This window comes from Primulina huaijiensis, unplaced genomic scaffold (genome assembly GCF_012295235.1).
Source record: "Primulina huaijiensis isolate GDHJ02 unplaced genomic scaffold, ASM1229523v2 scaffold7585_ERROPOS129901, whole genome shotgun sequence".
Lineage (NCBI taxonomy): Eukaryota > Viridiplantae > Streptophyta > Magnoliopsida > Lamiales > Gesneriaceae > Primulina > Primulina huaijiensis.
Genome location: NW_027361167.1, coordinates 1 through 22,267, shown reverse-complemented (window position 1 = coordinate 22,267; position 22,267 = coordinate 1). Strand labels below are relative to the sequence as shown.

General features: G+C 34.8%; 3 protein-coding genes across 3 annotated transcripts; all 3 read right to left on the bottom strand.

Annotated features, from left to right (window-relative positions):
* Nucleotides 1-678: 678 nt before the first annotated feature.
* Nucleotides 679-8,767, bottom strand: LOC140970548 (uncharacterized). The gene is made up of 15 exons (XM_073432333.1): nucleotides 8,267-8,767; nucleotides 8,075-8,143; nucleotides 7,830-7,937; nucleotides 7,423-7,497; nucleotides 7,161-7,319; nucleotides 6,789-6,824; nucleotides 5,835-5,941; nucleotides 5,670-5,741; nucleotides 4,974-5,025; nucleotides 3,907-4,514; nucleotides 3,158-3,367; nucleotides 2,930-3,050; nucleotides 2,271-2,372; nucleotides 1,525-1,628; nucleotides 679-1,138 (listed from the first exon to the last, which is right to left on the bottom strand). The coding sequence occupies exons 1-13, from the start codon at nucleotides 8,663-8,665 to the stop codon at nucleotides 2,298-2,300; spliced, it is 2,091 nt and encodes a 696-aa protein (XP_073288434.1). The 5' UTR covers nucleotides 8,666-8,767; the 3' UTR covers nucleotides 679-1,138; nucleotides 1,525-1,628; nucleotides 2,271-2,297.
* Nucleotides 8,768-12,515: 3,748 nt separating this feature from the next.
* Nucleotides 12,516-15,614, bottom strand: LOC140970545 (vicilin-like seed storage protein At4g36700). Its single transcript, XM_073432330.1, has 5 exons — nucleotides 15,270-15,614; nucleotides 14,780-14,961; nucleotides 14,606-14,686; nucleotides 14,181-14,486; nucleotides 12,516-14,091 (listed from the first exon to the last, which is right to left on the bottom strand). Exons 1-5 carry the CDS (start codon nucleotides 15,592-15,594, stop codon nucleotides 12,709-12,711), a joined length of 2,277 nt encoding a protein of 758 aa, XP_073288431.1. The 5' UTR covers nucleotides 15,595-15,614; the 3' UTR covers nucleotides 12,516-12,708.
* A 711-nt stretch (nucleotides 15,615-16,325) lies between these two features.
* Nucleotides 16,326-18,305, bottom strand: LOC140970557 (thiosulfate sulfurtransferase 16, chloroplastic-like). The gene is made up of 6 exons (XM_073432349.1): nucleotides 18,003-18,305; nucleotides 17,553-17,672; nucleotides 17,351-17,424; nucleotides 17,164-17,234; nucleotides 16,910-16,963; nucleotides 16,326-16,637 (listed from the first exon to the last, which is right to left on the bottom strand). Exons 1-6 carry the CDS (start codon nucleotides 18,176-18,178, stop codon nucleotides 16,563-16,565), a joined length of 570 nt encoding a protein of 189 aa, XP_073288450.1. The 5' UTR covers nucleotides 18,179-18,305; the 3' UTR covers nucleotides 16,326-16,562.
* Nucleotides 18,306-22,267: the final 3,962 nt, after the last annotated feature.

Sequence of the window (22,267 nt, the reverse complement as noted above, 5' to 3'; positions counted from 1 at the left end):
TTCGAGCCTAGCGATAAAAGCTCGAATCGAGCTCGAGTCTGAAAGTATTCGACATCGATTCGATTCGTTTACATCCCTATACAAAGTCCACCAAAAGTAGATAACATAGAATTAGTTCTATAAAATAAATAACGTGTAAGACTTGATGCATCAATTTGATCGTTTCAACTATAGCTCTAGAGTTTATAAACTATATTCGTTGATGAAAATATGATAAAGTTTATTTTGGTAAAAGCTATTGAAAAATTAATTTATTTCTAACCATGTTAAATGGTTTAATGGATACATATTAGGTGAAAGTTGATGGAAAAAAATAATCAATGGACGAATTACATCAATATCTTGATTTTAAATGTATATACAAATTATATATAGTAACTCCACATATATTTATTACTTAAAATCATTTATTCTTATTTTAACAAGGTCATTTATCTAAATTAAAATGTAATTATAAATTTAAAATGAATGCGTACAATGGAGTGAGCCACCCACATTGATTTTATCACCAATTGGGTGCGATAACACCTCCATTGGAACAACCAATGCAGATGCCCAAAGAAGTTGATAAAACATACAACAAATACAACTCAAGCCAACGGGTAAACTTCCTATGAAACTCGGTCAAGAAATTGGCAAGAAAGATTATGACAGTACAAAAGGTAAACATATCACATGTTTCCACGCTATTTCTCAAAAATTTGATATCTAAATCTTAATCTCTAACCAAAATTTCATGAATTCTTCAAACTGAGTATGTGAACTTTAACAAGGCAATATATTGAAGAAATCATATCAATTTACATTTATCCTACCAAAAATGACCGAACGAACTTGTACACAATAAACATACTATGTGTCCACATTCCAACTCATGCAAAAGTACATTTTGACGGCAATATTTATCATTAGGCAACGTAAGAGAATCTGCATTGTAAGTTGAACATCAGGGTTCATATTGAAGCAGCATCAGGGAGGCCGTAAGTATATAGATTTCCAAATGCACGTCAAAGTTCAAATTTAATTGGTGAAAGAAAACTTATCGTAAGACCGTTCTTTCACTCTGAACGTTACAACTTCGAATGAAATTATCGAACTGTGAAACAGTTGGCATGGAAGTCTTAGAACAGGGCCGCACCTGCAGAAGAATTTGGTTACTATGGTTTAAAAATGCAAGTGGTGAATAAAATTGGCTGGTGGAAGTAAGAGAAACTTTGGCAGGTACAGCAAATGCCATTGATTTTCAATTTTTACTGAAATTCAATCGCTGAAACAGAATTTGGGGGTGGGGGTGGGGGTGGGCGTGGGGGTGGGGGTGCTGGTTATATCTAGGTCCTGTCATGATAGCTAGAGTTTAAGGTGATGTTGAAATTAAATAAACCATGTCAATGGAGACAACAAAAAAAAAATAAAAAAAAACCAACGCTGAGAGCTTTTCTGGTTATGATCAATGAAAATCTGGGACAACGGTTCATATTCTAGTCCTAGTGTAAATATTGCAAACTTGCCTCAGGGACAAGGTACCTTGATTGACAATGCTCTCAATTAACTCTAATTATTTTGGATGAACTGAGCCATCAATCACCAAGCCAGAAAGTACTATTCTTGCTAGCATCAAGTGGGACATCCTACACAGGAAACCATTATATTAGCCAGTCGTCAAAGATACTATAAAACAACAAGGGGCTGCAAAAGTGATGCTACTAGAAAAGCACAATGATGATTGTGAGGAAGAAACAAAGGGTGAGAATCAAACTCGAAAAACAAGCATAGAAACTAACGACCTACATGTTCAAGCCAGCAAGTGTAACCTCCAACAACAGAACCAAGGCTTGACTGATCCAATTAGTATCTAATAAAAATCATGAAAGTTATCAACTAAATCAATGTCCAATTCCGAAATGTTCAAGCCAGCAAGTGTAACCTCCAACAACAGAACCAAGGCTTGACTGATCCAATTAGTATCTAATAAAAATCATGAAAGTTATCAACTAAATCAATGTCCCATTCCAGGTTTTTTGATAAGCTGTTGGAATGATACCAATAGCAAATGATTTATGAGAACAAGTTGCATCCCATCCTTGTCCAAGAAAAAACTTGATTAAGTAAAATTAAACTCAGTCAAATAGTCTAAATCGACATCCACAACTTTGGTGCAATTAGGAACTCAATTAACCGGCCAAAACAACAATCTTCCTATTTTATAGAAATTAAACAGTGATCTCTTAAATGAGTATCTCGGAAAGCATCCTACATCTATCCGCACGTACTGGAGTATGAATTTGCCAGCATAAACTTCAATGTATTGGGTTTCTGTCACCACTCCTCAGTACCCAAGCAGAAGCTTGAGATATACACAATTCCTGCAAGACCTGTACATCAAACCCAAATACAAATGACAAATAATTAAATCAAACAATAACACTTGGAGGAATTGAGAAAACACAGAAGCCTTGATCTCCCTCTGAATGTCAGCAGCTGGCAAGTAAGAAATCTGCTTAGAAAGTTGAGTTAGCAACAAAAGCTTCAGCATTTTGCCATATGCAAGATACAAGATATTTCCTTCTTTTCCTTTTCAGTTTTGAAAAAGTTGTAAAGGATGACAATGAAGGAAACTTCACAAATAAAGAAACTCCAAAACAGAGTTCAAAAGTTGCCATCAAATATAAGGAGCCAAAATTTTTTTATCTCTTCCCTTGACATATGCAAGCTATGTTGTTAACATCAGCATAAAATACCCCAAAAAAAAAAACAAAGCTCTCTTCGCACACTTTTGTAACTCAAACATAAAATAAACCTAGTCCCATTGCCAGGGAAAAAGTTTGAAATAAAGAGCAGCGGAGAGGAGAATATAATCTTAAACCTGAATATACAATCATCATTGCCATTATCTCACAATCATCTATTATATTACACATTTTGTACTGACCTTATTATACTCTGTGGTAGTTATATCCCTCTTAAGTTCCATCTTGGCAGCCTCAATTATAGGAGCCTTTTTAAGCTTTGCATTTGGTCCTTCAGCAACAAAAAGATTGATGACAACTTTCCTACGAAGGCAAGAATCAGACATTAATTGATGACAAACAAGAGATGTTTTTTCAATAAAAGCAAGTTCAATGTTCTTTAACAGAAAAAGGTAGTATCCAAATGGAACCTGAATGGGTCATACTGTGGATGATCTGGTGATGATTTCGGAACGCAAATGCCATGAATATTAACGGCTACCTGATTAACGATTGCCTGAAGCTCGGTCGGAAAAGAATCGATACTGTTCGCTGCAGCTACAGCCTCTTTAGCAAATCCCGTCGAGCGTGCAGACTCAGACACTGCCATGTCCCGTAAACGTTGGCTAATTTGTTGAAAACTGTCATAATATAGCATATATACATGTAGTTTACCCAAAATCAAACTAAAATCCTTCAGGAAAACCTTCTTCCTAGATTGAGGTAAAGCAGATAAGCTCAAGAGTCAGGTTAACTCAATAAAAGTAAGCAAGAGCCAAATAGACTTGATTTGAGAATCTAGTCCACCAACATTTCTCCCAGTGCTCAGTGAAGTAAATAATAATGAAGCCTACATATAAGCCCTCAAGTCTGAGAACAAACAAATTAGTGTCTCAAACTTCCACTCAATTTGCTCCACCAGCTCTACTGTCAGCATCATTTCCATTCGAATGTCCATTATAGAAGTCAGAAGGCAGAGAAGAAAAAAAAACATCGACTCAAAGCACATATTATGTCAGAAAATTGTTGCACTTCAATCACTTTAATCCATCTAGTTATAAATAAAATTAGCATCTGTATCAAACAGGTAACAAGATGTTACTACCTAGAAGATGGCATTTACAATCACAAGTATAATTAACGGCTTGAGAGAAATAACTCATATAACAGAGCAACTCACCCGCAAACTTTGACACTTTTAAAAAGTTTTTGAAGTGCTTTTGCAATAGCCTCTCGAGCTTCTTCGGACATTTGGATCCTTGAGTTTGTTCCAATCAGAGTCCTTGTACCGACTATATCGGAACTTTTCGCGATCGAATTGTTTGTGGTGTTAGACTTTGAAGAAGCCGTCATAGCAGGTCCAGTTTTTCCTCCAAAAAGAAGACCATTGATTTTACTCTCTAAGCAATCCCACTCTTCTTGTTGTTTTTTTACCACAGAGGAATTAAGTTTGATGAAACTAAAATCTGGGAGCTCTTTCAGTTTCCAGTCACTGAAGGCAGGTCTCTCCACAGACAACACTTTCAGGACATCTTTCATTGCTTTAGCAAGTTGAGGTCGTCGAGGCAATTGAGAGCTGTTAATGAGGGGATTCTTGGTAAATAAAAGAAGAACATAATCCCTGGCTAAAACTTCTATTCCTTGATCGGTTCCATACACCAAATAACTTTTAGGAACCCAAAGTCCCTGAACTAATCGGGCATATTCCTGCAAGACTCCCAAAATTTCTTCGACGGATTCATCCAAAGCTAGGTACTTCAAAGCGTCAAATCGATGAATTGGAGGGCCCTGTTCCAGCAATTCACAAATCAATTGGAAGAAATATTAAATGTCACCAGACGTCCCACAAATACCAGAGCTAAAAGAAGACCTGAAGGGAAGATAGACGTAAGGAAATGGTGGGTGATGATGAAGACAAACAAGACCTGGAGTGCCCCAATAAAAAATGAAGCGCCGGAGAGAGGAGGAAGAACATAAATCTAAAAGTTAAAGGACATCACCATTCGCCAAAATGTCTAAATCAACCCTTCTTAGAACAGATGCAACCAACTCAGTGTAATGCTTCATTTACAGAAAAAAATGATTTTTTGTAACAAAAAATAAATAAATAATTGTTCACCTAATTCACAGAAAGTAAAGCAAAGTGGGTGTGAAAAGATAGAAGACGTAAACACTTGACAAAGAAAATAAAATCACCGAAAATATTTGGGAAGACAGAACTTGGAAACACGAAAAGCAGTAACAGACCTCAAGAAGCCAAGTTTTAAACCGTTCTTTTAGCGGTAGAGTCAGCAACAGCCTGAAACACCATCCAAAAATAAGTTGACCATCTATATCCCAACACAACGAACCACGTAGCAGCGAATAATACTTGGAAAAAAAACAAATAAGAGTTTGCGCAACACGGAAAATGCTAAAAATTAAAAACTTGGGAAAAATTATATATGCGAATATTTCTATGGCTGCATTCTTTTGATAATGGAGTAGAGCACAAAAATAGGAAATGACTCCGAAGATGGGCAAGGGATTATATCTGAAGATGTGCTTCAATCAATAAGGGGGTTTATGATAATACGTATCAACATCAGTGAAAATGGAACGAAAACATGCAACGTCAAAGCAACACATCTAGGGAGCTCCTCAGTAAGAGAGGACAAAATATTATTAATATTATCACAAAGTAAAGATCTGTCCCTCCATTTATAAAGATAATCTACCGAGCTGAGACAAATAATGTCCATACCAACTTAACATTACATTTCGTATTTACTAAAAGTAAAGCTACGACAGACAGTCCAAAACAGATATACAAGGGAGGATTTTACTATCCTTTGAGCACAATAAGAGGTTAGAACAAAATTTTGGATTCTCTCGGCAGTAAAAGCAAAGAAAACAAAACAAATGTATCTTTCATTAAAAAGGTAAGGCAGTATGATTGGATACCTTCTTGGAGGACCACTGATCTGGACATTGTCATTAGATGTGCCAGGATACAAGCTATTCAGATAATCATACCTTCATTTCGAACAAAGAAAAAATAGAGATATGTGAAAACATACATACGATGAACAATGTGGGAACAAGTAGTAGCAGCATTCAAAAACATACGAGCTCATGGAAAAATGAATAGGTGATCCTTCCTGAGCCACCATTTTTTGCGAGTATCTTGATGCCATGTCGCTTCTTGCACTATAGTATGTCAGATGAATCCAATCCTGAAAAAATAGCAAAAGATTAAGGAACACTTGAAATCCAATTAAAAGAAATGGTAATCAACTCTACAGAATTAAATCTTGGCAAAGAGAAGTTTCTTAACCACATAAATGGGCAGAAAAATAGCATTGAAAAAGTGGCATCTCCGTCATTCCATGCAACACGAAAATATAGGTTATGTAATGTCTGCAAACCATTGGACTTCTTCCACTTCACTTTGAAGCAGAAATTGACAGCAAGATCCTAAAATATTAAAGACTCTCTACAATCCATGCTGAATACACCTTCAGAGCCCATCCATCAAATTCTTGGTTCATCATGCAAAATCCTAGCGCAGTCTTTCTTTCATCTTACGTGCAATAGCTTAACCAGTAAGTTGCAAAAAGCTCTATGAATTTGATTTCCCTGGCTCATTAGTATAGACAAAAGTTCTTTATAGCAACTCGAGCAATTTAAAGCCTACTGAATAGACATGATCCTTCAGAAAGTAGATATACTGCCACAACCAAGGGCATTTTTTGGTATTTATTAGAAGGACGATTCCTTGACAGAAACCCTACACAAAAGATCAATAACCTTCTTCCACAAAAAGAAAACTGCCAATGCATTTTCACCTCAACTTTCAGTAATATCATAGATAAGAGCACAATTTGAAGCCATTTATTTGTTAATGTTAAAGTGAAGTTCCTTGTTTTTGCATAGTAACACACTGCTATTGACAGCACATAACCCTCAAAATAATAAAACACAATAAAGTAAAAATAATATATTAGATTTCAGATGCTACACTATTAGGGATGAAAATAATAGATGGCAGCAAGAGAATCCGGAGAGCCAAGGTGTGCATACTTCTACAATATCCTTTTCCTGCCCTGATGGTTTGATCTGCAAGGAAGAAGGGTCTTGATGTAAAAATTGAATCTCCCAAAGATGTAACACATAAATGTATGACATAAGACATTGGAACTGAAATTGCTTCGACGTCCACTTAATTTAAGATACAGGCATTTCTTATACACATATTTTTCATGCCCATGTACCCACCTGTTTAAGATGGCTTTATATTCCAGTCCTAGTTGATAATCAAGAGATGATGCATGCTAAGATATTGTCATAACTAACTCAGCCACTTGTTTAGTATGCCTAGAAATGTCAACTAAGTAAAAAGAGGTGTAATAAATAAATGTCATATTAGTTGTGACAGTAAATGAGTCAACTAACCAATTGTTTTGATGCACTCGAAAGTTTTTCCTGCTTGATCTCCTCTGCCTTCACAGAATCTTCCACACTGGTAACAACCTTCCTTTTGGATTCAATAGAATCAAGATGCTCTATGGAAGGTCGAAGTTGTACAACTGCGTGTATAGGGTTCAAGTGTAACTGCATGACAAACAACAGATTGTGATTGTCCAGCTAAGGTTTGAGCATCAGCAGCCCACCGGCATTCAAAATGAGCAACAGAAAGATTCTATGAGATACGAAAGCATGCCTCATTTCCAGTTAGAACCCCAACAGCATAACCACTTGCCTGAGGTGGCTTCCATGATGAAGCAAGAGTCTATAAAAAGAACAAAAAACAGAGGATACAAATTTTACACCCTAAAAGAAAAATGAGCTGCTAAAAACGTGGAAGTAGAAGAAAGTCTGTATCAATGTTTATTAATACAAGAATAATACCGACATCATGTTAGGTTATGACTGTCGTCGATTCTATTAAATTAAAACTGATGCCACAAAGCCTTCTTACTAGAATTTAAAACATAAATTTGATAGTTAATAGAGGTCATGCACCAAACCTTTATAGAAACAAGTAGAGTGTATTTACCTTATCTCATTAATTAACTAACTGAAACATCTATCGTACAAATAAAAGAGTCTTAAAAAGCAAACCTGTTTTTTCATCAAAACTCTAGAATCAGCATTTCTATAATAATTCTTGGATTCAAAATCGATGGCCAAATCAACCTCTACTTCGTTACTTGCAGGTTTCACCCTCACCTGAAAAATCAACACCAAGTCTCACAATATGTAGAGTTCTCAACTTAGCCTAAGACGTGTTTTCTTTTACCACAAGACAGTTGCCAGATCAAACTTGTTAATAAAATACTTCACCAGCAAATGGAAAATATGAATACCTCTTCACATCTTCCTTCCATTTCATATGGCCGCCACATTGGTCTGAGTGGGTATTGCAACACATACAACTGAATGGCAAAAGAGAAAAAAGAACCAAGTAAATGTTCCACTACCTCGTGCTCCATGATCGTTCATTTAATCAACTCACAAAATTCCTACAAAAAGATTTAAAATTAAACACTCAATAATACCCGAGTATTAGGATCCAGAGAAGAAGTTAGATAGACATCAATTTCTCTAACAACTTCGTCCTCTGCTTCCCCTTCTTCAGTTTCCATTAAATCTTCGGTCTCTTCTTTTTTCATTCCGTTTACAACTATCCCCCCACACTTCAAGTCAATGTCCATCTCAGCATCATTTGCAAATTCGGGTTTAATACCAAGTTCCTCCTTTTTGGGCAAGGGAATGGAATCCGATTCCTTTCCCATCAGTTCAGCCGAGTCAGATGAAGATGCTGGCGGGTGTTGAGATGGCTCAGTTTTGACCCTCGGCTTGAATTTTGAGTTCTTGGGATTGAAGCGTGTGGATCGAACGGGGACCTGCGTGGGGCCGTCTAACAGCTCGTCCAGGTCCAAATCAAGATCCGCCATCTATCCTTCCCCGATTCTGAAGCCGAATCTAATATCGAAGAACACAACAGTTAAACTTCGTTCTCTCTGAAAATACACGGGTAGGTTTAGGGTTTCAAACAAATAATTTTATTTTTTTTTTTTTTGAGTTGAAATCAGATATTATGCATTAATTAAATCAACAGTAGCTACATCCATCAATCACGATGGTAAAAACCATCCATCCAACATGAACGAGAAGGATGAGATAAAGCAAAATGCGCCAAACGGTGCGCTAACTTGTTTGCATTTCTACTAACATGATTTAACTTTTTAAATCTACCAGAAGTTAAAATATCCAATATGTTCAAGACTAACAGTCCTTGATGGTTTCGAGCCTCAGACTTCGATATTACCTCTTTAACAGCATTACAGGAGTCCGAGAAGACCCAAACATCAGAAAAGTTACCTCTCACAGCAAGCATCAAACCAAAATGGATAGCCGAGAGCTCTGCCTCCAACACTGATCCTGGTCTACGTATGCCTATGGCTGAGGCAGCAAAAATAATTCCACAATGATTTCGAATCACAGCACCCACACTATATTTACCAATAGTATCATTAAACCCAGCATCGACATCAAGTCGCCACTGCCCCAACGGAGGAGGCACCCACCTCATATCCCTGCTACTCTGCACCTCTCCTGAAGCTAAATTCCAAGCACATCTAGCAGTTCTAAATTGCTCAAGATATGACAATACCCACTCAACTTTAATACATTTGTTGGGAATGTGGCTATTATGTTTTAAAATACAAATCTCTTTCAAAATTGCCCAAGCAAGCATTGCAAACAATTCAAAATCAGCAGTTGAAACTTGATCCATTAGGCACAACCCACATGATATAAACGACAGCACATCGCATTTCTTTAGATATGGCCAAAAAAGCGTACCTTTCCAGATTTGTCTTACAAGGGGGCAAAAGATTAGACAATGGCTTGTTGAAGCATTCGAAGAGCTACAATAAAAACAGCATCCATTGGCATGTAAATGTCTTCTAAACAAGTTCAGTTCAATGGGAATTAATTCATTGCTCGCACGCCAAAAAAATATTCGAACTTTTTGTGGGATGTTTAGCTGCCAAATATTTTTCCACCACTTTTCCAACGAGAATGCCGATAGAGATTCATGTGGATCAAAGCATCCAATTTGAGCCAGGTAGCCCGATTTAACTGTGTACTTGCCTTTCTTTCCCCACTTCCAGAATCTATCATCTTCATCGTGCTGATTTCTCAGAGGTATATCAAGAATACATTCTGCTTCGAACGAAGGAAATCTGGAGCATACCTCAACTTCATTCCACGTTCTGTCACCTGAAATAAGTTCTTGAACCTTACTCAGACCACTTGAGCCTGTCATCGAGCTTTTTCCAGAAAAGAGACTAGGAATCCAGCAATCAGTAAGTGCATTGATGTGGGATCCATTCCCAACCCTCCACATTAATCCTTTTTGAATAAGATCTCGACTCCAAAGGATCGATCGCCATATGTAGGATGGATTCGATCCTAAAGTAGCATCCATAATGTCACAATCTTTAAAATATCGAGATTTGAGCGTTTGTGCCATAAGCGATGAAGGCTCCGTAATAATTTTCCATACCTGTTTAGCAAGAAGAGCACGATTAAAATCAGAGAGATTACGAAACCCCATACCTCCATATTGCTTCGGCCTACATAATTTCCTCCAGCTAGCCCAATGCATTCCCTCTCCATCAATTTTTTTATTCCACCAGAAATTAGCGCACAACTGCTCCAGTTCATGACATAATGAAATAGGTAGCTTAAAGCAGGACATTGCATAAGAGGGTATGGCTTGCAAGATTGATTTAATTAGAGTTTCTTTTCCTCCAGCAGAGAAAAATCGTGATGCCCAGCCATTTATCATTTTGATAAGTCTTTCACGAAGATTAGAGAATTGAATGCGCTTACTACGAAGAGAGAACGTAGGAATGCCCAAATAAATTTCATGGCCTTGAACCACCGGTATAGAGAAGATAGTCTGGATTGCATTAATAGTATCCGAAGAAACACTCGGGCTGAAGCTGAGGGCCGATTTATCATAATTTACTGCTTGGCCAGAAGCTCTTTCATAAACTCTCAAACATCTTCGAAGCTGTATGCACTCTGTTTCCATAGCACGAAAGAAAATTAAGCTATCATCTGCAAACAGTAAGTGAGATATTTCTTGACAGTTATGGGCAATTTTAACTCCTTGAAACAGTTTATTTCGCACCGCACAAGATAATATGGCCGAAAGTCCTTGAGCACATAAAGCAAATAGATATGGAGATAAAGGATCACCTTGACGAATACCACGCTTTGGGACCAGCTTACCATAAATATTATGATTAACACGGAATGAATAAGTGACAGTAGACGGTTTCACGAATCTTTATCTGTGAGATGGGTCAACCCTACCGATATTCATAATAAAAAGTAATACTTTTAGCATAAAAATTAATAATTTTTTCATAAATGACCCAGATAAAATATTCGACCACAAAATTTATCCGTGAGACCGGCTTACAAGAATTTTTCGAAATACATAATATCTCATTTTCCTTATTAGTTGGAAACACCACATCATTATTAGCTAGCTATAAGCAAAGTGGCCAGATTCATCGACATACTAATTAACAGTTTGAATTTTCGAGGCAACGTTTGACCATTAAAATTAAAATTAAAAAGTCAACACTATATTTATTAATCCAATAATTACATTAAAGAGGAACATTTTTGTGACGCTTCAAATATATTTAAGTTTGTATGTGTTTTCATATAGACGAATAAAGTTAATTGAAAAGTAAATCTTACTAATCAATTTCTCATTTTATCTTTATTTAATAAATATTTTTATATGATGAAAAACTATTGGAAATAACTAAAGTATTTAATGATAGGCATAACGAACCGAGCTCGAATCAGACTCGTTAAATATGATAAATGAGTTATTAATGAGCCGAGATCGAACTACTAGCGAATTTGATAGTTTTAAAACGTGCCGATCTCGAGTCTCATGATAAAAGTTCGAATTGAGCTCGAACTTATACATACTTCAAACGAGCCGAGCTCGAGCCTAATATTGTCCAGGTTGGGTCGTTTATATCCTTATTGATATTTGGCCTCTCAATTAAATATAATTAATTATCAGATAATAAATATCCATGACGAAAATGATTTCGACGTTTATTCTAAATATTGTCTTTTTGTGTTACAACGGTAATGTCAACATGCGTTTATCAGACGAGGATATTTTTTTAAAAAAAAATTGAAGAAATATTAAAAATAAAAAATAATGTTTAATAATATCATTTTTTAAACTATCTCCGTTCCATTTCACTGGATTAGACGATAATGAGTATTTTAAGGATTTTTTTAAAAGAAGATAAAATTTTAAAATCTTATTATTAACTTGAAAAAGAAGTTTTTACTCGTGATTAATGCAAAAGAATTTATTTTAAATATTTTTAAACTTTTAATCAATAAAAACTTGTAAATTGTATATAAAAACTGAGAACAACGAAAATAAATTATTGGAAATAATAATATATAAATCCACCGAGATCAAGTTTTGTGAGAACGACGTTTTCATAAACTTTGGTGCTCATCGTTGTCGGGCTCGTAATATTTGTGTACTTGTTCGGAATAATTATTATACTAGAGACCAACTCAGGGGGCTTCGAACATATCCATTATCGGCTTGTTCCAACGGCTGATAATGATGCAATATTGATCGGGGGAACGAAGGCATTGATCATTTTCTAAGAAATCTCGTGAAATTTTATTTTTGGTAAATTTATATGTGAACGAGCCAGAATACTAGAACTTGAGAAGTTTTTGTACAACACTTAAACATTGAGACTTCTAAACCAAAAGCGAAACTGTTCGTACCCCCACTTACATGCAAAAAGGAAATGTTGAGAAGATCATAGCTTCAAAAGAGGCATTCATGAAATCCAATTTACTTAAAAACACAGAAAAAATCTCTCTGAAACTCTTCTTCCCTATTCGTGATTAATGCCCATTTTTACCATTCCAACCTAAACTTGTATGCTTGTTCTCTGTCGCCGCCTCCCCCATGGCGACTTTCTGCTTCTTCCGCCTCCTCCCATCGTCGTTCCTCTTCAGCTGCCCGTTCTTCCTCACTCTTGTGCTCCTCCGTTCTAGCTTCTTCTTCTTGTCTTGCCTTTTCTTTTTCCTCTCTTTTCTCTGCTTCTTTCCTCGCTCTCTCCATTTCCCTTCTTTCTTCCTCCTCCCGCTCCCAACGAGATTCCTCCTCCTCTCTTCCCTTTTCCTCTTCTTCTCTCCTTCTCCGCTCTTCTTCCTTCCAAGCTTCCTCTTCTTCTCTCTCTCTCGCTTTCTCTTCCTCCTTTTCTTCTTCCCTCTCAGCTTCCTTCTCTTCTCGTGCTCTTGCTTCTGCTTCCTCCTCTTCCCTTCGTCTCCTTTCCTCTTCTTGCCTTTTCGATTCTTCCTCTTCTTGCCTCCGTGCTTCCTCTTCCCTTCGTCTCCGTTCCTCCTCCTTCCGTTCTCGCTCTGCTTCCTCCCTCTTAGCTTCTTCCTCTTCTTTCCTTTGTGCTTCCTCCTCTTTTTGCCTTTCTCGCTCTGCTTCCTCCCTTTGTCTCTCTTCTTCTTCCTCCCGTGCTTCCTCTTCCCTTCGTCTCCGTTCCTCCTCCTCCCGTTCTCGCCGCTCTCGCTCTGCTTCCTCCCTCTTAGCTTTTTCCTCTTCTTTCCTTTGTGCTTCCTCTTCCCTTTGTCTCCTTTCCTCCTCTTCTTGCCTTTCTCGCTCTGCTTCCTCCCTTTGTCTCTCTTCTTCTTCTTCACGCCTTTTCCTTTCTTCTTCCTCCCTCTTAGCTTCCTCTTCTTCTCTCTTTCTTGCTTCCTCTTCCCGTCTTTTCTCCTCTTCTTCCTCCCTCCGAGCTTTCTCCTCTTCCCTCTTTCGGGCCTCCTCCTCTTCCCTCTGTCTAGCCGCCTCTCGCTCTTTCTCCATCTCCTCCTCCAGCACCCTCAACTCCTCCTCCGCACACGAGGTACAACCTACTATCACAGAGTCTCTTTGCGGAGCCAAGAGCTGATCCAATGTCGCCTTAGTCACATTGAAGGAAATAGACACAACCTCTCTATCCAAGGTTTTGAGTACAGAAGCCTGCCCTGCAAAAAACTGAGGATGGTTCCTCTTTGCCTGAAGTATAAATCCTGCAAAAACAAATGTATCATTCTCGAAAGCCATCTGAGCCATCGGATGCAACCTAGAAACCGCAAAGACATCCCCTTCCTCAACCATAAACCGCACATTTTCGCACCCTGTTTCATTTGCGGTGCTTGAACACACAATCCTCACTATTCCCCGCCCTTGCCAGACGATCCCAATTTCATTAGCCACGGGGTTCCAATGCGGCCCCATCATCGATCCCTTCAAAGAATTTATTTATTAAAAAAGAGTCAAAATTAGCTACAATACCAAGCCCATACCATTAAAACCATCTGGTTCTCGTAACTTACTCGGGTCAAGTTAACCATGTATAAACCAATGTTGGTCTCCTTCAACACAGATAACTTTTTCCCGGTGACGGTTGTGCTCCACCCATGGTCATTCTCGAAATCTTTCTTGTCCTCGAGAAGGTTGAATAATTTCGCTTTTTCCCTCTTCTTTTTGTTAACTTGGATGATATCATGCCCTCTGCTTCTCACAATGCCACTAATCAATCGAACTTCCATCTCCAATGCATTCCTAGTTCTTGGAATTCCATGAACAATGGCAGGTGGCTTCGCTCCGCTCAATAGTTCATCCATCAGTTCTTCAGTAACCTTAAAAAATTAAAATCACGAGTTTGAATCCCATAACATGAGCTCGAAATCGTAAATTTCATCACAAAAACTGAAAACGATGACGGAAAATAACAAAGTGTATAGAAGGAAATTATAACCTTAAATGCCGCCTGCAAAACTTTCTTGTCAAAACCTAGAACCATGTCTCGGATACTAGAGTAAGGCCCAGTTGTTGATTCCTACAAAAATCACAAATATATATTTTTTTAAAAATAAAGACTGATTATGAGTAACGAGAGTTGAATAAAAACTTAAAATGTGAAGCAAAATACTCGAGGTTCATCGTTTGAATCCGCAAAAATGGCATGAATCCTGAGTTTTTGTCTCTCGCCTTCGGTTTCCAAGTTGCTCTGTATGAAGAAAACAGTTCCAGCCTGCAATCTGTAGACATCTCCTGGCCTCAAATCTATGTCCTTCGAATCATTTTCCTCCGCCCAGCTCAACTTCCCACTCCCTGCAGTTAATATTTTAGGATGAAACAAAAAATAAAAACGTAAGACTGGTCAACTGGCTCGTGGATACTTTCGAAGAACAAAACAGTAAACGTAATTAAGCGATGGACCGAAAACGTAAACGTAACTTATCACTTAGAAAATTTGTATACATTCGAAGAACAAAACAGTAAATCAAATTTGAAAAACGGAACATACAAGATCTGTGGATTTCAGGTAAACCAGTTTTGAGTAACACGTGATTTTATGCAATGGACCATAAAAAGGGTCCATTAATGGCCATATTAAAATAGCGAACAAGACAGAGTACCTCTTTGGACATAGAATACCATATGCTCATGCAGAAACACTGGGAGAAACAGAGAATTGGGCTCCAGAGTGAAGAAATGAACAAGATAAGTGGCCCCGATGTCTTCATCGCCCATTCGAACCGCCGAGATCTCTCCATATTCACTGGAAACAAGAGCTTTCCTATCTTCCCTTTTCACCAAAACCCCCGAAGCCAAAATATCTCCGTTCTCTTCTTCTGCGCACGCCACAGTACTGAAACCTGAAAAAATAGGCAGAATCACACAGCAATGAACTAAGAGCAGTACGGGTAGCATGTTGAAAACGGAGTTCATTTTCTTCGCCATTTTCTGATCTTGCTCATAAACGTACGTACTTGGGAGATATTGGGAGTGAAATTTTATAGTAGCCGTGGAAAAGGATAGGAGTGAAGAGTCAGTGCGGGGTACGTGGCATTTGCATGGAGTGAAAATGCGACACGAGCAGTGCTGGAGCTGCATGCATGGGATTTCGTGTATATATATATATATATAGTAACCTGTCGTAACGTATATGCTGGTGTGATCTAAAAAAAATAAAAAAAATATTTAAAAAATAAATTAAAGCTAAAAGTTATCCACTTTCAAAATTAAAATGATAGAAGAAATGGACCTGTGAAGGATGAAATTAATTAGTTAAAGATTTGTAAAGGATGAAATTAATTAGTTAAATGATATTTTTATAATCATGAAAAAACATCTCCAACATATAAAAGTATTTAGCACGAGGAGTTTAATTTTTAATCAATTATTAATAAAATAAATATCTCTAAGTTTTGGTAAATCTTTTTATTTAATAAAGAGCTTTAAATAATAAAGTTTAGATATATATTATATATCACTTTTTCTTTTTACATTTTTTTCAATTTTTATGATGATTAAATCAATGAGTAATTTTTCGTGATAACGCAATAACTTACAAATTACACTAATTAACTAAAACGTATTGAACGAACCCAAAACCCTGCATTACATACGTGATCGAAAAAATGTTAGTAATGAATCTAACTCATAACAATTAGTAAAACACAAACATACTCAATCAACTCGTGAGGATGAGGTGCCTGATTAATGAAATGTGAATCATGTTTAAAAAAAAAAACCCATACAGCATTCATTTGTCAAAACAAAACAGATCCAAGGAAATAAGAAAGTACTAAAAATTACACCATTACTAATTAGGAAATGATTAACTTACAAGTCCACAATTTTTAATAAAAATATACATGTAAACATCTTTTTTGATAGTTTTTGTAAATCAATGGAAATAAGCTTCGTCAAGACTCTGTTGGCAGTCCATTTTGTACCCAAGCTGCATATCCTCCAGCCATGTCCGTTACTCCACTAAATCCCTATAATTAAGTTTAACCTTTTTAATTACTTTCATGAAGAAATCAAATACATTTTTTTTTATTTCTTACAAAAAAAATAATGACGAGCTTTTGTCATTTTCTCATGCTGGACAGTAATCATCGTTTAAATGTTAAAAAAAAAAGAATTAAAATTTCATCTCTCTTTAAATATAATTATAAATATTCCACAATAAAATACTTGAAGCTAGCAACCCCTGATAGATTTTGAGAACAATTTAGATTACAAGATTGTGGAAAAGGGAAGAACTTACAGCACATAATAGCTCAGTCGCAGCCATAAGAGACCTTTTTCCTAATTGGCATCCCTGTCAATCAAGCCAAACAATACTCAGAAAGTGTTTTGATTAGAAGATTTCTTCTTTTTGTATAGAAATGTTTGACTTGGACGTAAAGGTTTGATCAAGAAAAGAGAATTTGATGTCTCCCCATATCCAAACAATTAGAACGAAATTATGATAAAAGGATTTCAAATGTCTCGATCCAAAAGCTAGACAAAAGAACTTACAACGAGGATTTCATCATCTTTTCCACAATGAGACAACATTTCCTCCAAAAATTTGGGATTATGGGTCATACCTATTATAGTGATTCAAACAAGTTAGTCGATCGAGGAACTTTACCAGATCAAATAAACCCTATGACTACCTTATCCAGCTTTTCAAAAATTGTATTAGCTCGTATGTTACTATAACCTGGTCCAACTCTCAGCAAGAAAGGGACATTGATAGCACCAGAAACATGTCCAGTGCTAAACTCCTCGGCAGTCCTACACGAATTCAAGCCATGAATCTTACAAATTTTTGTAATGTAACACAAAATATCTCACTTGTTTTTGATCGAAATGTTCTTTAAGCTATATAAGTGCAGGCTGATTGAAGTCTATTTAAAGATCACCTAACATCAATATAACGATGGCCTGCTAGGAGAAGCTCGTGCGCCACACGAACAGGCACCGACGTTGGAACACCTGCAGAGTGCTCCTGCACGCTTCTGTTTCCATTTGCTATGCCAATACTGAAACATATATATTCCACAATCTAATGGATCACTATTGTATATCTTTTATTAGACCTTTCAATCATTTATATTTCGTAAATATTAGCTTGGGAGACTATAACAAAATAACAAACATTCAAATTTGTTATTCATTTCGTTTGAAATCACAATTTCCCAGGTGTTATGTGATTTACAATGCTTGCCTGTCATGGCGATAATTTAGCGATTAATGATTACCTGAAGCTGGAAACTGGAAAGTCTACCGATTTAAATCTAGGGTTCGTCCCCATGGCGGCTTAAATCAAAGCAGAAAAATAATGATTCGAAGTTCCCAAATTTAACAATTACCTGAAGCTGGAAAGTCTACCGATAGAGCTGGAGCCATTGCGATAATTTAGTCTGCTCACCCAATTCTGACAACAATGCTTGCCCAGCGGTGTCGAAGTAGACATCGAAAACCTTTGATTTGAATCCTCCGCCATTGACGAAGCGGGAAAGGTAGCAAAGATAATTGGCCTCAACATCGATAATGGGTTCTTGTTTTCTGGGTTTCTACCTCTTGAACTACGCTGAGATTTTCGAGAAGATACATAGCGAGATGGGCAATTTCATCTGATTTTGTCGCTGTCGCCACCGACAGATAAGAATAATCGACGGGAAATGAGTCACGACACTCGCGTGGATAGAAATGATTTCTGGGATTAGATTACCATTTTCCGAGACATTTAGATTTAACTAGAAAAATGCACGTACGTTGCACGTGAGAACCAACTGCTGAAAATATATGTACGAAATTTTGATCATATTTAAATTAATTAAACATGGCTAATAGCATTTATCAATTGAAACAAATAAAGTCACAAAAAATAAAAAAATTATGACTATAGACGTTATATATATGAATCGGAGAAGTTATCTTATCTACTTGACACACTTTTCAATATGCTTCTTGGTTGATTTTGACAACTCAACACCTCTTTGTCGTATTTTGTTATAATATGCATATAACCATTTTGGTATACTCAACAAGTATCTGATCGTTTTTAACATCTATTATATTATTCACAATCCTCATCAGTGATCTGACATGCTCGTAGTTTGCTTCCTTATCACGACATTTTTTCGGTTTTCTACATTGTTTTTATCTGATAATCTTATTTTTCCGACTATTTGTTTTGTTGTTAAATGATTTTTCAGTTTTTGACAATCAACTATAACTCTTGAGAAAAAATACATTTAGTCGTGATAGATTTTCACTTGTGACTAAAAGTATGCATAACATGTATATTCTTCAACAACATAATCAATTAATAGTGTTGCACCTTCTTCAAACATTGTGATACTTGTGATATCATTTTTATATATTTAGTATCAATATTGTCAACATATAGCTATAATGTTAATAAATTATTAACAACTATTTCTCAATCACTGTGACAAAAAATACTTGAAGATCTCTTTAAATGAATATATCTTAGAATTGTGTCCTCGTTTAATTTGACGCAATTCAGGAAAGTCGTCTCGTTCGTCATTTTTTTGAAAGCTTTAGAACAATGATTGCGTGCATCATATCATGAAGATGATATAGTTTCAATCTAATTTATTGAGTCTAGAACATAATATTATATTATTTATTTAAACAAAACGAATTTTCTTCTATTGAGTTGATATTTTGTTTTATAATATTTTATATCTTATGGAACGACATACAAAATTAATAATTGTATTTAAAAAATCTTGAGAAAAGACACAGATAACGTAATTAAGATATGCGTATGAGATATCATTCAAATATATGTCAACATATTTGCCTTATTCAATATCCCATCTAATAATACAATTGTTTATATTTCATAAGCATTTTATGATAATCAAATTTAATTTTATGAAATATTGTAGAATTCTATTTGAATTTCAATATTTGGCTAAGTGAATTTTTTTGGCGAGGAGTTTTCTATGCTAGCATCGTATATCATATTGATTAGTTGGCTAGACACTTTAACTAAAAAAAGAGACAAAAACAACATTTTAGCCACCTCGAAATATATCGAAATAATATTGGAGGAAATAAAGTGAAACTGACTCAATGTCTCAACAAAATGCATAAAATCGATCTATTGTGTCCACAACGCTTTAGAATTATTCTCATACCATTATGAATAGAATGAGAAATATGCACATTTTTTTTCATGTATTTTTTTTCTGAATTAAGAAATTTTTTCTTTTTGAAAAACTATTTTATTGTTTAGAAATATTGACATTTTATATGATAGCCATATATCGCAAACCATGAAGTAGCAACATAATCACTATATAACACTTACGTTAACGTACACATACAATTCTTCAATTTCTTCTTCATTGTGCTTCATTGAAATTTAAATCTGAATCATTCTTGATCTTAACATTTTGCTTTAAATACGATTTAATATATATGTATATGTTTCATGTTGCTTAGTTAGACCTAATTTCAAATATCTATAAAAAATGTGCCTGAATTATATCATACAGAAATTAGGACATAGTAATATGTAACATTATTTTTTATTTAACATGTCTTTTATTCATCCACTATATTTGTCTTAACTTTTTTGTTCAAAATCTGACGCATTTCGTAGACTATATGTATGAAGAACCAATAAATTACATATTTCACAGAAACCATCTATTATCTTCTTTGTAGGACAGAAGACCCAAAATATGTGGCTTTGATTGGTGTACTCTCATACTTATTTTCATATAAACAACAAGACATATCATATAATATTAGAAAAATCAATTACCGCCAACAATATTAATCAAATGAATAAAAAATCATAACACAAACAACCTCGATAAGAGAAAAATGATAAGTCAAAGTTTAAAAATAATTTATTTAGTACAATAACACAGAAATGGAAATATATATGAATAACAAAAAGTATAAATCACTCTCAAATTAAATACTAACTTATATTATTCACAATTTGTATAATTTTTCTAATATTTTTTTCAAATAAAGAGAAAGCACCTTATTAACGTCATTATTTCATAGATATTCCACATATTTTTTTAGGGAAAAAAAACACACGAAGGGAAAAATAGTGCCTGGAAATCATCATAAAAAAATCCTTTAATAAAACCATTAAGAAAATAGTCGTAAAAATATAATATAAAGTCACACAATTTTTCTTAAACCAAAAAAATATTAGACCATTGACAAAATATATCTAGCAACAACAAAACATGCGTTAACTGGTGATATAATTAAAATTTAGAATCATGCATAATCATTGAATTAAAACAAAATCGCATGCCAAAAATCTATTGGATATTATATCTTTTAATAATTAATCTATGTTTGGAAATACATTTAGTCCACCTAAATGTACCAAAATTTTTTAGTCCACCTATTATTTTCACAATAAATAATACTAAAAAAATAATATAAGCAAGCACATAAAAACTCAAATTCAAATACCTTCTATAAATATAAATACAAAAATTTTGAATAGACAATACAATAATGTAGTAAAAATTTTAAATATTGATTTATAGACACGAGTCTGGAAATACATTTGCCCCAATAAATAAAAAATATTATCTCTTGATATTCTGAGACATAAGGTAAAAACAAAAAAATATTTCGGCATTTTTAATATTTTCTAAATCACTTCAAACTATATAATCTAAGCAAACAACAAACATGCATTATGTGTTTAAAAATTAACAAAATATCTCAACAATAAAAAATTGGAAAATAACCAATTTTGTGCGATATGTGGCCTTTTTTTCTATTTTCTTTCGGTGAACAAACAAATCACATACACAATCCAAACACAACATGATCAATACAAATGACGTATAATAATAAAACATGTTAACTCTAGGCTAAAAAAACTCATCTCATTGCAAGAACACAAAATGATCAAATGGATCATATTATTTAGTAATATTTATTTAGCAGCACATATAACAAAAAATTGACTAAATAGCTTAAAAACAGTGTTTGAAATCACTTACATACAAACATTTCTCTCAATCACGTATCTCTATTGACACATAAAGAGTCTTAAAATATCTCTATTCTAAATGGGAGAAAGAAGTTTTATATGACCTTAATATTTATTAATAATTTATTTTTATTCAATCCGACTCATCTCCCTTCGTCTTCCCATTATACCCTCAATGTTTGTAATATAAACAATTTATTTAAATTTATAACATTATGATAGTGATTTTCTATGAATTTAATGTCAATGTAAATATTAAAGTAATTAATTTTAAAAGTAAAATTAAATTGAATTTGAAAATAAAATCAAAATTATAATTATATTGTTTGAGTTAAGTACATTATTAATGACTATATTAAATCAACATAGAAAATGACTTAAATAACCTCATGAACATGATAAATTGTAAAACAAATAAAAGGGTAAAATAGTAAGTTCACATTTAAAACTCATATATTTATAATAGTATTTATTTATATTTATAATAGTATTAGAATTAAATCAACATATAAAATGACTTAAATAACCTCATGAACATGATAAATTGTAAAAAAAATAAAAGGGTAAAATAGTAATCTCACATTTCAAACTCATATATTTATAATAGTATACTAGAAGACA